Below are 17003 nucleotides of genomic sequence, written 5' to 3'. Positions count from 1 at the left end.
TAATTTCCTATGCTAAATACATTTTTAAAATAAAATATTTGGGATAGCAATGCATCAATTATATATAAATAGGTAGGTATGATAGGTATAAAGAACCAGATTTACATCCTTTTGCCCTATATTTCTATTATACCAGCAGAATCCCACCCACAAGTAGTCAGAAATATTGTATATCCAACTGAATAAAAGACAACTTATTTCCAAGAAAATCACCATGGATTTCAGCCTTAGGGTGAAACTTATGTATTAAGATAAAATTCTCATGGAACAGGCTGAGATTTCTTTGTAAACAGATATCCATAGGATTGTATTGCTAATAATCTCAGCCTGGCCTAGGTTGAATGTATTGAAATTAGAGTTTCTGTCAGGAAACAGGATTAATGCTTATGTAAATAAAATTATCATTAACTGCACTGATAAGTTGCTAAAGTAACATTACTGTAAGTGCTCTTACCGAAAGTATTACAAGTCAGAGAGTCATGCTCTTCTTACCCTTGTTACTTAACAAATAACAGGAACCTCCACATTATTTCTATAAGTATTTCTAACTTGGGGCAGAATTCCAAAATTCCTAGGAAATATAATCCTACCTTGCATACCTGAAGAGGTCAGAAAGCTACTTTTTGTTTGTTTTGCATGTTGAAAAAACAAGGGGTGGGGGAATCAGCCATCATAAAGTCCAACAGCCAAAAGCAAACACTTAGAAAATGCTTTCTGCCTTTCTGAGAGCAGTAGAGGCCATTGAAAACTAGCAGTTGAATTTAAAAACATTGGGATTGGATTACCTATGCATATTCTCTGAACTTTCCTTCTGCTACCTCCTTTGGGCATGAGTCACTTCCACGTAAATGCTCTACATCTAGAGTTTAATTAGCGAGTTCAGAATCTTCTATGTGAGAAACCTAGCTGTGAGATATCCACCATGTATTTTTCATACATTTCTCACAGCACATTTTAATTATTCTCATCTCATAAATCCCAAAACAAGAAATATAGCTTTTGAGATGAAAGGTAGTAGCCAAGGTTATATGATATTACATACCTTATTGCATTTTCCATTCCAAATGGTAAAATAATGATAGTATATACATACAACAAAACCTAGGAAAGCAGAAAGTTAACAGAAATACCTTGATAGACAAAATGGAAGCCCCTGGCAGATGCTCCACTCTTGGCACTGAACCTCAAGAGAATCTGATTGGATGTAGCTAAAGGCAGGGTCTCTCCTATATATTAGAAGGAAAAAAAGAGATAAGGAAGGGAACATAAACAAGATAAATATAAATCTATTTCTACATATGTAGACATGGAACATTGCTTTCTTGTACAAAAGCAAGAAAAAGAAAAAGAAAAAAGAAAAAGAAAAAGAAAAAGAAAGAAAGAAGTAGGTGCAATGGAAGTCATTATTATACAATATATTCCATTATATAAATATAATGTATGTCCATTATATATTTTATGCATGTTGAACAGAACTTATTTTTTTGAATCAGCTTTTGTTTCAGAAATATTCATTTTCTTTAAATTTTATTCTCCTTCTCCATTGAGATTATTTGGTTTTAGCACTATTATAAATTAGAACAAAATGTTCCTATTCCCTGCTTCATGTCAGCCCTGGTCTCATCTATGATATTTTATACAATTTCATTTCTCAATCAGATTTCCTTTCATCCCACCCAATTATTAGGTAGAGTCCATAGCCACTGACAAGGTACTATTCCCCATCTTAAATGTTTTCTTCCTGAAAGTACTTTTTTGAACTTCTGAAAAATGTGAGTGAAATTCATCAGTGTTTATTCATTCACAGAACTGTCACACTGGTAGAACCAATTGCTACTGGCAGGTTCCTATACCCATTCCTCAGATCTTGATCTGGAGGACTAGGGACCTGCTGGAGCAGATTTGCAGCATACTGGACAATAGGCAGGGGAAAACATACTGAGTAAGTAGAAGTCCATTATAAAATGTTTGTTCTATCCTAGATTTCCCCAAGCCTGCTGATAGCTTCTTTTGTTCATAATTTTATGTGGTTTTAACATCAAAAGATTAGCACTCACCTCTGAACATCAGGAACAGAGGAACTGATTACACAAATACATTTTTTTATTAGCAACATAATTATGACTCAAGATTAATAATTTGCTGGAATGAAACTTGTGACTAATCTAGGACATACTATCCTCATCAGCCTTAATTTTTACTGAGGATACTCAAATTGGTCAAATACAGATGAAATATTATTGGCTTTATTATATAATTTTACATTAAATAGAATTTAGTAACTGGGGAGGGAAAAAAAATTACACAAATAATCAGAGAAGGGAAAGTGACTGTAGTAGTGACTAGAAGAATTAATTACATTGTTCATGAATGAAATGGGTGTCTATATGCATTAAAAAAACAACTTTCTGCCCATTTCCAGGCCATATATTAATATCTGGCATAACCATTTACATTGCCCAGTAAGACACTCTGCATATATGCAAATAATGGCACATTCCATTTTGCTGATTTGAGATTTTACATTTATGAAACTGTTAGCTAGTGTTCTTTACATATTTTTAAAGAGTACTATTCACCTGAGTGAGATCCAGAAAGTGAACTCAGAAGTCTAGCTTGAGGATGTTCTCCATCAAATAATTCTACCACATCATTTAGAGCTGTTTGGAAATAGGCAAACTGTCCAAACACAACTATAAAACATGAGTAACAAAAGGAAATATTAATTAAATGCAAAACAAATTAAATTAAGTCTGTAGTCAGGGAAATTTACTTTTAAGTAAGCAAAAATTGAATTCAACTGCATCTCTACTTCCCTTAATTTGTTTAGGGGTAAACACAAGTTTAATTGTGTTTGATTTTGTGCATCTTACTATATAGTTGGAGATTTACTCTAACTATATGTGGTGTCTTATTTGCACACCACAAATAATTATTTATGACCACTAATTAAATAGTCATCTAAATATCCTCATTTCTAGAATAGAATTAACAAGGCACTGTTTTAATAACATGATAGTGAACAGAATGTTTCTGACATTATGATCTGTATTTTGGAAATACATGATAATTTCAAAGTTTTATAGGTTTTATGTCACAGTTTTACTTGGTTAAGTTTGTGCACAAGGTCATAAAGTGCAGGAAAAAAATACTAATAAAAATAGGGCTGTTATACTCTTCCTGAAGCTTTGCTCTGGTACTGGTTATGCTGGAGTTGTGTTTTATTTTGGAAAAGACAAACAAAAAACAAAATACCATAAAATGTAGCTATATTTTTAAATGCTCACAAGCTCATGCAATAAAGAATGGTTTTACTGTCTCCTGGCTATTCCAAGGCCTAGGGCATATTAAGTGGCTTTCTGGACAGACTAGGAAATCCCTGTGCCAGTTTAAAGGCCACCCAACATGTCAACCCCAATTGTTCCAAACCTCTGGTTGTGAGATCACTGGTGGCTACAAGGGCATGGGTATGGGTATGTATGCAACTATGTGGATATACATCTATATGTGTATGTGTGTATATTCCAATGAGTAAAATCTATAAGATTTCAGATGGGAACACAAAATTCTCACAAGATTCCCAAACCTTGTGAGATTTTAGCTGATTTAATTAAGAATCTTAATTATTATTTTTTATTTAAATTTAAGTTCTTGCAGGCACCTTTCGGGGGTGGGGGGAGTTGACATATGTGCCATGGTTCTTACTGGTATTATATTGCCAGTACTCTGCTTATGTAGTAGTCTTTAAGAAAATAACACCAAGAATAAATAACAACAAAGAATTAGTGAAAAGTTGAACTTACCAAATTCTTTAGGCACCGTAATTGAATACTGACAAGTCAGCCCAATAGTGTAGTTTTGAGGGTAATTTGGTGATAAAACGACTCCATCTGATCCAGTATACTGTCCTCCACAGGGAGCTGAGAAAGAATATGTGTAAATATTGAAAAATAGGTCAAATTAATGAGTTATAATAAAAATAAGTACATTTAATACATGTTGCAACAGAATTCTATATTAGCTCACATGGAAATAAATATTCAGGGATAATTACTTTTTAGAAAATGTACTTATACTGAAATCTTGGTATCTCTTAAAATGTCATTTAAGTCCACCTTGTTCTTCTCACAGTATATTTCATTGCTATTCCCATTAATGGTGTAAAGGTGATCCTAATAAAGTTTCCATCTGCCCCCAGCCTGCTTACTGAACAATTAATATGATATAGAATATTAATATAATAATAATACAAATTAAAAATTGCATGATTAATATCATGACTGACCATGTTTTATGTTGCTTTATTCCTCTGTGATTATTGTGCTGAGATTTGTATTTACAAACAAAAGAAGTAAACTTTTGAAACAGATCAAGTAACTGCTCTGTATTGCTATTTTAGCTCCCATGCTTTTGACACATGCATCACTTTGCATCTGCAAATACCGACAGTTTTGGAACAGCCATGCAGCATGATTAAATTTCTTACAGCCAAGAGTTAAATGTGCACTTCCCATTGCCACTGTGATCAATAGGAATTTTAAAAGCAATAATGGGGTTCATCATGCCTTCTGTGTTTTGAAAGAACATTCTCTAGATCTCACATTCATAATCTAATGAGATCTGAGGCATAAATACTATTCAATGTCTATGGTTTACTTTTCTGAAGCTTTTCTACAACTATCTTTTATAGTATTTGATGTATAAGCATGTTTATTTTAGGTTGTTTCTAGTGGATATCCTCTGGAGAAACAAGGCTCCTTGACTCAGGGGAGGAATTCAGAGAATGAGCAAAAGAGAAGGAGAGGTGTTTTTCTCAAACATTGCCATTCCCATTCACCATCTTCTATGCCAATCAAAAGGTGTTTACCCTATGGAGCAAATTTTGTGGGAGGTGAAATCTCCAAGGAAAAGCAGGAACCAGCCAAAATAACTTGCCCTGCTAAAACAGCCTGCTGCCTTAGGGGCAGTGGCATTGTCTTAGTTAAGGGGCCTCCAGAACAAGAATGCAATCTGTTTTAGCTTCCCCAACAATGTCTAGTTTTCCTCCTTCTGCTGTTTTAACTCACTTTCAAACTCATTTTCAAACTTGTTACCCAATGGCCAGCCAGGAGCCAATTGGTTCTTTAACATTTGGAGACAATAGGCTCAAACTAGTGACTAAATCTCCCATATTTTTCATTCAGTTATAACTTTCCACAAGATTTGGTTCAGAACTCAGATCAGTAATTTGGAAATAGCCAGTCTGAAGAACATTTGTTTGGAAACCTAAAGCTTTGTGCCTTCTGTTGACTATTGACCTTCCATCTATAAATGACTATAACTTAAAACGAAACAAAACAAAACAAAAAAACCTTTTTAGCAAAATAGGCAAATCAATTTGCTGAGGGGTGAAGCCTGCCTAATTTAAAAGAAGTATATGTAAATGTTTTGTGTTAGATTCCTTTAAGATATAATTTATAATGGCATCAGATGAAATTTTCATTAGGGAGTCCCTGAGCTCTTCTGGAAAAATCTCTTTTGGGGGGGAAAAAAAACACCCTCTTCTGGTCCATTCTTATCTACTCCCTAATACTAAAGCATTATAGGAGATACAGTATTACGGTATTTCTATAGTATTATAGGAGGTATTCTCCATAAGCAGCAGCCCAAAAGGGAAACTGACAAATAACAATAACATTTGAGATCTTCTCAAATGATCTGAGGGATCACAGGCAGCCTCTGAACATGGAAAGACCATACTGAGAGGTCTTATTTTGTCATCATTCCTAGGCTTCTAAGCTGGGCTGATTCTTCTTCCTTGAATTTGTCTCTATTCATAGATGGGCTATAAATTTCAACTGAGTCTGTCACAAACTAAAGGAAGCTGATACAAAATATCTCAACATATTCTTCTTAAATTAAGCAAGATTTACTTTGGCTTTTATGGAAAAAAATATCAGTGCAAAATAGAATTCTACTTGCAGTTATTTGGATCTACATGCCTTCTGAAGCCTTATAAATCAGTATAGATTTCTAAATCCAGTTGCATATTTCTGTCCTGGAGATCTTCACAGAAGATTCAGACTTCAGATTTGGAGGGGGCATTAATACCTTGTATAAATTTGTTTGGGAAACTACCATCAACTTGATGAGAAATACTTCTGTGCTATTTTATTTTTTTTCTTCTTAGTGTTTTCCCGTGGATGCAGGATCTGCTTTTCGGTTCAACCGCATGTTGATCCATTGATTGCGACAGGAATTGACCGACTGGCTTGTTGCCCAAGCCTGACATTGTGGGCTGAGAGAGAGTGACTGGCCCAAAGTCACCGAGCCGGCTTTCGTGCCTAAATACATGCATAGTTTTTGTCATAGGAGCACATCAAGTCAATATGGTTTTATAACAGAACATTTTTATTTTAGCAACAGATGTAAAACTATGGAAACACATGGAAATATATTATCTATGCTTCCATGTAGTTTGAGTAAAATATAACATCCTTCCCCCAGAGGTGAGACAAGCCCCCTCGCTCCTGGACTTCCGCAAAAGATTAAAGACCTGGTTTTGTAGGCAGGCTTGGAATGGGAGGGCAAATAATCACACCTGGGGATGGCTAGCACCATGAAGTGATCCGGAGGGACCTACCACACTGAAGGTCTGATTAAGATCTCTTCACCATGTAGATTTTATTATATTTATATTTTTATTGTATTTTGTAATTGTAATGGTTTTATATTTTAATCTTATTTTATTATAAGCTGCCCAGAGTCCCCCCGTTGGGGAGAGATGGGCGGTGAATTTATTAAATAAATAAATAAATAAATAAACAAACAAACAAACAACTAAGAGTTGTAAGCAACATCATTTGAGAAATAGAGTCTTTTTGTAGCCAGGACTTTTTCCAAGAGCTGTATGTTCCTTTACTTTTGAAGGCTTTCTGGCTCAATGGATGATTCAATGAGAAGAAAGTGGAAATATGATTTTCACTGATGTCCCTCTTTCTTCTGTAGTCATATCCCTGCCATGCCAAAAGATCTCCCAATTCCCTGTGGCATACTGTATGTGTGTAGAATGGAGAATCAGCAAAAGAAATCTCTCAACCCATTTTCCACTCACAGAAACATCTGCTGAAACAAAACATTCTGAACACAATTGGATTCAGTCTCAAATAACTATTTTCTCTTTGCATTGTAAATATGGATTTGTTTTATATCTAAAATCTGAATATCATGACACTGGATACACATTGTGAAGTTATATATAGTATTTTAAATGATCGGTTTCTATGTCTGATTTTTAACCTATTATTATCTACTCATTGTTTTAATACCTTAATATAAAGAAAGCTTAGCAAAATGAAATCATCTGCTATCTGCAAGAAATTATTTTCTATTTTTAAAAACTGCATTAATATTTATTTATAACATTTATTAACAATCAAATCCCTTTTCATCCTCAGTGTTATTGTCATCATTATTGTTAGAGTAATTGACAAAGCGCCTTGGAAGGAAAGTCACTCAACAGCACTGGAAGGGATTTTAACAATGTAAGAGAGTTCAGAGGAGAAATGGAAAGGCTTTAGGTAAATGAGAAATTAGCATGAGAGAACCATTCCATTTCTCAGTGACCTCTGCACCAGTTATTTAAGACATTTCTGCTTCTCTTAGGTTTAAAGCAATTCGTACAGTGTATAATATTTCAAAACTCATAAATATACCCAATAATAATTCAGGTTCAGGAAAGCTCATAAAATTGGAGTGTTCTGCCAAAGTATGACATTTTGGCCATGTCATGCAATCAGACTCACTGGAAAAGGCAGTTTTGCTCAGAATGGTCAGTGGTAAAAGAAAACGAGGCCGCCAAAAAACACGGTGACTAGACACCATCAAAGTCAACACCAGCCAGAGCATAAAACAACTAAAAGAAGCCATACAAGATCAGAAAATGTGGAGAGAGCTGGTCCATAGAATTGCCAAGAATCGGACATGCTTGAACAGATAGCAGCAGCAGCAGCATCTCAGAGGAAGGCTGGCTGGACAATCCTCCTAATTCTTATACTACAGGGGTAGCAAATTCTTTTGGTTTTGGGAGCTCCTTGCTTATTTATGTATTTCCCTCTGAGAAAAAGGGATCACAGCTAGTTGGCTGGCCAAAATTGTTAGCACATTTTTGTGGTTGATTTTTTGGACTGGGGGGCATTTTTGCCCCATGTCCCACATCCATTGTACAAGATAATGAAACTATTTATATGGAGCAACATACTGTGAGCAAGTTACCTGATCCCTTAAGTAACTAGCTATGTGACACAATATTCAGGTATCTAACATAGGAAGCTTCAAGGTGGATGGACTTAATTACAAGGGCTGCGGCTGTACTGTTGGAAGATCTGAAGTACCAGGTTGGGAACAGGTCCTCTGGGGGGATTGCTAAGAAGCAACACTGACTTGGTCGCTCATAATCATCAACATACCTACCTTAAAACTGATCATATTGTCTACCGTATCCAGAATTCTTTACTCTGGTTAGCAAGAGCTCTCTGGTATTGTAGTACTGAATCTACATATGTCTGCATATATGTTCCATAGATATAAAAATGGGCCTACTGAAGCTCTTCAAGTTTTTTAAATGAAAAAAAGGAAAGTGATGAATTTTCCAGGTTATCCCATGCACATAATATAATTTACTACAAGCCCTCCTATTATCTCCCCCATCAAAACCACTTCTCTGTCTTCTCTCTTCTTCTCTTATTTCACCTTAAGTGGCAATAGTAGGCATGGGAGCAAAGATAAATCCCAAAAAGTAAACCAAGAGCTTTTTCTTCTCTCTTCCTTTAGTTGCCCCCCTGTGTTAGCAGCATACTGTCAGAATGCCAGAATAGAGAGAACAATGAGATTAGTTGTATTTCCAAGAGCTCATGTAATTTCTCATTAAAAAAAAAACATACCATTACAAGATGGCAAAACTCTGTTCCATGCAGGTTTTCCATCAACACCAATCACACAAGTGATAGTAGAAGGATCAATAATCTTGTATCCTGAATCACACTGATAAGTAATACTTGATCCAAGTTTAAAGTCTGTTCCAATTCTGGTTCCATTCATTATGTTGCCAGGGTCAAAACAAGCTTCCCGTGGTTTTTCTAATTAAAAAGAGAAAGAGGGTTAAGACTCCTTTTAAAATAAAATAGAGGAATCAAGCTGAATCAACATGATCCACTCCAGGAATGATGAAGGCTACCGCCTGTTTACTTAATTCCTATCCCATCTTGACTTAGCTGAGTAAGTCTATCTGTCTATCCATCGATCTTTTTCTTCACTCAGTAGATTACAACTGCACATAAAGACAATATTGCTTATGAGGACACATTTCAGACAAGCTTTCAGTCATGATATTGTTCTGAGACTGCTTTGGTCTCCTTTGATAGCTGAGCTATTCAGGAATTGGGAGTCTTAACAGTTCTCTTGGATCTGACATATCTTTCAACACCACCAGCCATAGTGTCCTTCTGGATTACCAATCAGAAAAGGGCCTGAAAGCTTTTAATGAGCTTAATATTTGCAAGTATTTGCAAGTAATGTTTCTATAGGAAAAAAAAAAATACTTTGCATGTTTCGTTGTTGCTAAGATTCAGTATCCATTTTCCCAGTACCCAATGAACTTGGTAGGACTGACTTTTGAGTATATATTATAGGTTTCTATTGTAATACAAATTACAATATTTATAAGTCAAGACTATAAAAATGCCTTCCATTAAGGATATTTTATATGTTTTGCAGTATCTGAAGAATAGCCACTTTTTAGGAAAATAAAAACATCATGATTAAATATCAATATCAATAAAGATGACAATATATTTGTTAATATCTACAATGCTAAAGCAACTGTTACAAACATACTTGTTTTGGATGGCCTTTGAAAAATTGTATTTGTCATGCACATTTAATTTACTCATTTTTGTTTGCAAAGCATTGGCATAGCTTAGGGGAAAAAAAGCTTGTGAATTCAAAGCAGATAAATTAATTTAAGCATAAATAAATAAATCAGCCAATAAGCTAAGGGAAAGTGCACTACCCAGCATTCTTATGGGCAAAAAAATCAAATGGCATTATGTAATTACACATATTATGACTGGTAATGAGTATCTGTCAGAAAAAGTAAAGGTATATTTTTATACAGTAGAAAATTTCATTTTATATGAAATGAATAATATATGCACTCCTTTACCATTTGTGCCCAAAGTGCAGATGTGTTTTCAACAGGAGTATACCACCTATCCATAGATATGTTCCATCTCAGGGAATATGTAAGGTCTCATCCTTTCTCCTATCTATATGAAATTTGACTGATTCTTCAGAGAACCGGATATTCTTTTGAAACCAGTAGGATGTTTATAGGTTGTTACCTTTCACAATTGCTTTGAAACTGAGAATTTGTATGCAGTTGGGCAAATGTAAATATTTTGGAAAATAGGATGTCTAAAGAAATTATATCATTCAAATGGAAAACTTAAAATAGAGGAAGTGGGGGACTGGATTTAACCTGAGGGCAAACCAGTCATGGTAAGACAGTTAAGAAACCAAGTTAAGAGCAAGCCTGACTACTGTAAAAACAAAGGCCCAATGGACCCAAGCAGCTTGCCCAAAGGGGAGGGTCAAGTTCTCTGTTAAGTAGGGAAGGATAAACAACCAAATGGAAGAAGGTTTGAAGCTCATCTTATAAATAATGCTAGACTGTGAATAAGCAGAGATGCTGAAATGCTTTTCGGTACTAGCTTTCAACCTCCTTCAATAAATATTATTTATACTCAGTTTTTGGATTTCCTTGTGGTTATCTAAGTGGTTTCAGTCCAGCCTCCAGATGAAACTTGAAAGTAGTTATGGAAAAACATTAAACGGCTCTAAATTGGTATTGAAACAAGTGTGATTTTAATGTATGAACATTAAAGTATGGATAATATATTGCAGAGGCCTATTTACATTACTTCTAAATAAGGTGGCTGCAACACATGTGAAATAAATCAAAGCACAGTTTTGCAATTTTTGATAAAGCTTTATAAAATCAGCCCAGTATAACTAAGATGGTAAGAATACTTTATAAAATCAGTCCAATGTAACTAAAATAATAGGCAACCATTTTAATGACATTACCACTGAGCACTACTCTAGAGAGCGCCACTAATGATCTTTGTCACCTATGGAAGATTAGAAATCAAATGAAACCATTCCCATATTTTTATTGCTAATTTTGCTACAAATGAACACAAATTAACATTAAAACTGGATGAAAAATATATGAACTTTGTATTTTACAATATGGTACATATATATTGTTTTAAATTTACCTTTATAGTCAAGGGCAAATCCTGCCATGCCAACAGAAGCATCACTCCGAAATGCCAAGAACAGATAATTGCCATTGCTCTCTATTCTATCTGGGGCCTGAGAGCCTTGAAAACTGCCAATCAGAGGGCTGTTAGAATCTCTTCCTTCATAAATATGCAAAAAATCATAACTAGGTTCCATGTTGAAACTGAAAGTGAAAACCAAGAAAATAAAATGTCTCTGGGTTTGGGGAAGAGAAAAAGACAATATCAGTGTTCCAATTATTTTTCCTTTATCATTTGTATCTATTTTTCACAAAAAGATTCCAAACACCCATGTATGTATGCATGGTAAAGTACAGGGTATAATTCTGTAACTGATTTCCATGTCTTCTGTTCATCCCTTTTTTATTCCTTACTTTCTGCAAGTCAAATTTTAGCATATAGTTCTGCTTCTAAGGCTTTCATCAGTCTTTTCTAGATATAAAAGAAAAGGTGGAGACTTATATCACAGTGGCCTGGTAGCTCCTGTCCCAGCTAAACCCAGCAGCATTTATTTCAAAAAGAATAATTTGGCAGGTTGGGAACTAATACTGAATCTTATTTGCCCAACATTGATCATACATTTCATATGAGAAAAGTGGCACCAATAGGCCCAATTTTCTTTAAAATATACACAAATATTTTAAATATATTTTACTGAAAGTAATTGCAACTCTTGCTAGGGCAGGGTCCCTTATGGATGCAAACCTACTTGGACAGATTAACAGCAAAATAACATAAACTTTCAAATAGCATAACTTATAATTTATTTAAGTCTAGATAAAATAGCATGGGGTTTTGGAGGAAAAGGGCAGAAAAATATTTTCCAGAATATTCCTTGTGCTTTAAAGCTTTGATTTTAAATTTAGTTGCTTGAGTGTAAGACCCATTTCAATTCAATGAAACTTATTTTGGGTCAGACATACAGGGTTTACACAGTAAACATATAAAAAGTATGCATGCATTTATGAATTATATCCTGATAAATATTGTAAGTAACATTTTGGTTTTTGAACCTTTGTTTCAATATATTGCTGCAGCTGTTATCCATTAACTGGTTGATCTAACCTGGAAGAAAAAAGTCATCAATCACTAGGAATTTAGGAGGAAAAGAGTTGCTCCCCTTCAATTGGAAATATTTGAATAATTATTATGGACCTTCTGTTATCACCTTGTATAAGATAACAGATTTACTACATTATGATGTATTAGTTATGTTAGGTAATTTATTTTTGCATTTCTGGTAACTGTTATATTTTCTTCATTCTTGCATACTTGTGTTCAGTCTGGAGTTCATACTGTTTTCTTTCATGGAACTTAACATGGCTTCAGCGTAACAATTTTAAGCCCCAAGAAACCAGGGTTTACAAAATCCAGCAGATGAGATCACATATTACTCTGAACCAAACAAGTAAGTGATGTTATGGTGTTGTTAAATTTGAAAGTATGACTTGTATATTTAATAATAATAAGTTATTAAGCTTGCATGCTGCCCGACTCTCAGTGACTCTGGGCAGCTCACAACAATCAAACAAAGAAATTACAATAAAATCAATAAAACAAAACATAAAGATAAAAGATGGCAAGTGTGATGAAGTGTGGGGTTTCACACTCCCATTGCTGAGAATTAAGAGAGTGCATTTCTTTGTTCAAATTATTTTGTTTAATTTCACAATTTATAACCTGGCTTCTCCACAAAATCTGACTGACTTAAATAAAAATGCCAGAAATGGTTGAGGTTGATGTTTTTATCTTGTTTTTCAATGTTTGTAGAGGTAGTCCTCATTTAGTGATCACAACTGGGAGTGGCAACTTGGTCGTTAAGCAAAGCAGTCACTAAGTGAAATCACAACCATGCTTATGATCTTATTTCAGCTTTCCTTTGCTTTACAGACCTGCGGAGTCATAAATGAGAGGATTGGTCATAAAATTACTTTTTCATCACCTTGTAACTGTGAACAGTTGCTAAACAAGGCACCTGTAAACTGTCCGGAGTCATTTTGAATCGGGCTGCCATATATATTGAATAAATAAATAAATATAAACAATCAACCAAGCATCATTAAAAAAATCACAGTATGAAAGACTCCTTGGTCTAAAAGCCTGATGAAATAGCAGCATTTTTGCTGTATTCATAAACTCTAAAAATATAGGGACTGTCTAGATCTTAGGAACAGCATTCTCAAGAAGGATGAGGTTGCTTAGCCCCCACCGCTCTAACATCTGAAGAGAAAGGGACCAGGTGCCTCAATTCTCCAGCTGATCACATATGAATAGACAGATTCTCCTTGTGGAAAACAGTCCCATTAGTAACACAGTCCAAGACATATATGGCTATATTGCTCAAAACCAGTACTTTGAATTGTACTCAGAAACATACTGGTAACCAATGCAGTGCCCAAAATATAGCACTAAGACTGCTGAAATGGCTTTTACCCACCAACATGTGGACTGCCATATTTTACAACAGCTGAAGTTTCTGGATAATCTTCAGATGCAGCTCAAAATAGAGCATATTGCAGTAATCTAGTTTAGAGGTAATTAGGACATAAGGGATTGTAATCAAGGCCTCCCACATCAAAAGGGCCACAGATGGCACACCAGCTACTGAGCTTGACTCCTGGAGATGGCATCCATGCAATTTCCTCGGTAGTGTTCTGACTGTGATTTATCAGGATAAATTAGACTATTTATGAATTTAGCTGTAGTTTATGTTTTATTATACTGTTTTGCACACTGTGGCTACAAGTATATAGCAAGATTTATATTTTTGCAAGTTTTATTTCAATCTAGCTCCATAGAAGCCACATAAACAGAGGTTATACAGTACATTAATTTACTTAATTCAGCCCTATAATCACATATCAGGAATAGATCCCACTAAACGAAACCAGATTTAGTTTAAGAAACTTGTATAAGGTTGCATAAGGTTTCATCCTACTCATGCAATGATTTGTTTTTATAACCTTATTAAAATATTACAGTTTTTGTATCTGGGTTATGAAAGGCGTTAAATGGAAACTTATATTACTCCATTGAATCCAACTATCGCATTAGCACTTTCAGATTGAGGCAGATTTCTTCAATATTATTATTTTTTCTCTGACATTATATGAGATAGGCTACATCTGGCACTTCTATAATCTGACCACAGGAAAAGCAGAGGCAGCTGGAAACCATCTGCCTTCTGATGGACATAGGACTAGATGGATCCTTTAGTGGCTCTCATACATTTTTCTCATGCCATTACTTGCTTTATATCTCATGAAGCATTGCTACAGATGTAAGCCATAGATGGGCAACAATTAGCTTCCAAGTCTCATTTTTGCAGATTGCCCCCCCCCCACTTCTGATCATTATTGCTGAGCACTATCAGGATAGTTTCCCAACATATTAAAATGGGCAAACCCTGAAAATGGTAGGATATATGCCCTAAAATTGGCATGCTACCCAAAAAAAAAAAGACATCCCCCAATCACTTCTTAAAAACTCAGATCCAACCATTCTGCAGCCTTCCATCCACCCATTCCCTCCAGTTAAATGCAGCCTTTAGCTACCAAAGAGTGCCCTATCCCTGCCTATGGCATAGTTTTAAAAAGTAATTGGCTAGACTCATTAATTTTTAAATGTGACATTTTAAAAGAAAACATGTAAAAGAAATGCACAATCCTTGAAATAATACCTTCTGAATATCAAAGCAATGACAAAATCAGGGTTTACTTTTATTCTCCAATCACATTCCTTCCCGGGAGGATATGGTTGTGGGTAGTTTGGTGATAAAATAACACCAGCTGGGCCTGTAAGGTTTCCACCACATGCAGCTGCCACACAGGAGAGAATAAGAAAATCAAAATGATCACATGTCAAAACTGAGCCCTGGAAACTGTCATCACAATATAGGTTCTTATACATTTCTTTCTGACACCTCATTTTCAGGTATTTATCTCAGCAATTTTAAGTACAATAAAAACCTCTTACATAAAGAAATATGTAAATACAGTATTTACCCTCCAGTACCAAAGTTCTTCCCTCAGACATGTGAACTTCATTTAATAAATCAGCTACACAATGAAGTTAGAGCACCGGAGACATTTCTCTGTCTTACTGAATAAAGACTGAGAGGGAAGGAAACAGAATGGAGAGATGTTTCTATCTTTCTGCCCTCTTTTTGTTTATCTGAGAAAAAAAGTTTCAATTCCACTACATTCCAAAAGAGATGTTAAATTTAGGCTAATTCTCAACCTTGTCTAAATGTTTGCTGCTTATTCTCTTTTGGAGCTTTACAAGATTAGACTTTCCCGAAGTTGGAAAGCACCAGCTATGAAGCCTGGAAGAAGGTGAGAGACGAAGTACAATGGAGAATTCCCCTATGCAAGAGAGAGGGACACAGTGAAGGAACTTGTGCTCCCTGGGATATGTCCTCAGCTGCCAAAGGATTGCAGTCTGAATTTTCAGAGTAAACAGCCAACATAATGTGCAGGTTTCTCTCACTTATTTGTGTTCTATTGTGTTTTCTATGTTTCTCTATTCAAACATGTACACCTGGATCTCCAAGCAACACATGAGAATGTGTACTATGTTCTGAAGTGGTAGAGTGGATTAATTATCTGAGATTACAAAGAAAACAAAACCAATATAAAAATAATCAAACCAGTTGGAAAATCATCCTTCAAAGGAAAATAAACCCAGGTAACAGCAGCAACAGAGCCATTTCATATGCATTACCCTAAACACTCCGCAAAGGATCGTTACCTTGTCGTGGTGCTGGAGCTTGAGCACCTCAATGATGCCATGAGCTAAACCGTGAAGGGCCACCCAAGACGGGAAGGTCATGACAGAGAGGTCAGACTAAATGCGATCCCTGGGGAAGGTAATGGCAACCCACCCCAGTATTCTTGCCGTGAAAACTAAATGGATCAGTACAACCAGAGCTATGTCGGTATACCATCGGAAGATGAGACCCCCAGGTCGGAAGATGGTCAAAATGCTACTGGGGAGGAACAGAGGATGAGCTCAACTAGCCCCAGTCGTGATGACGCAGCTAGCTCAAAGCCGAAAGGACGGTTAGCGGCCGACGGTGCTGGTGGTGAACGGCGAATCCGATGTTCTAAGGATCAACACACCATCGGAACCTGGAATGTAAGATCTATGAGCCAGGGCAAATTGGATGTAGTTATTGGTGAGATGTCAAGATTAAAGATAGACATTCTGGGCGTCAGTGAACTGAAATGGACTGGAATGGGCCACTTCACATCAAATGACCACCAGATCTACTACTGTGGACAAGAGGACCACAGAAGAAATGGAGTAGCCTTCATAATTAATAGTAAAGTGGCTAAAGCAGTGCTTGGATACAACCCCAAAAACGACAGAATGATCTCAATTCGAATTCAGGGCAAGCCATCTAACATCACAGTGATCCAAATATACGCCCCAACCACAAATGCTGAAGAAGCTGAAGTAGAGCAGTTCTATGAGGATCTGCAGCACCTACTGGACAACACGCCTAAAAGAGATGTTATTTTCATCACAGGAGACTGGAATGCTAAGGTGGGCAGTCAAATGACACCTCGAATTACAGGTAAGTATGGCCTGGGAGAACAAAACGAAGCAGGACATAGGCTGATAGAATTTTGCCAAGACAATTCACTCTGCATAACAAAC

The 17003-nt window shown here is 35.7% G+C and overlaps 1 protein-coding gene across 1 annotated transcript in view; it reads right to left on the bottom strand.

Moving 5' to 3' along the window:
• The window catches only part of CSMD1 (CUB and Sushi multiple domains 1), a 1072463-nt gene that overhangs the window by 167677 nt on the left and 887783 nt on the right, over positions 1–17003 (bottom strand). Inside the window, exons 29-34 of the mRNA XM_063298442.1 lie at positions 15022–15160; positions 11319–11506; positions 8922–9116; positions 3804–3920; positions 2580–2693; positions 1131–1226 (exon numbers count right to left, since the gene is read on the bottom strand). Of these exons, the coding sequence (XP_063154512.1) occupies positions 1131–1226; positions 2580–2693; positions 3804–3920; positions 8922–9116; positions 11319–11506; positions 15022–15160 (849 nt within the window). The remainder of the gene's footprint in view (positions 1–1130; positions 1227–2579; positions 2694–3803; positions 3921–8921; positions 9117–11318; positions 11507–15021; positions 15161–17003) is intronic.

This window comes from Candoia aspera, chromosome 1 (assembly GCF_035149785.1).
Source record: "Candoia aspera isolate rCanAsp1 chromosome 1, rCanAsp1.hap2, whole genome shotgun sequence".
Lineage (NCBI taxonomy): Eukaryota > Metazoa > Chordata > Lepidosauria > Squamata > Boidae > Candoia > Candoia aspera.
This window is presented reverse-complemented; position numbering and strand designations above follow the sequence as displayed.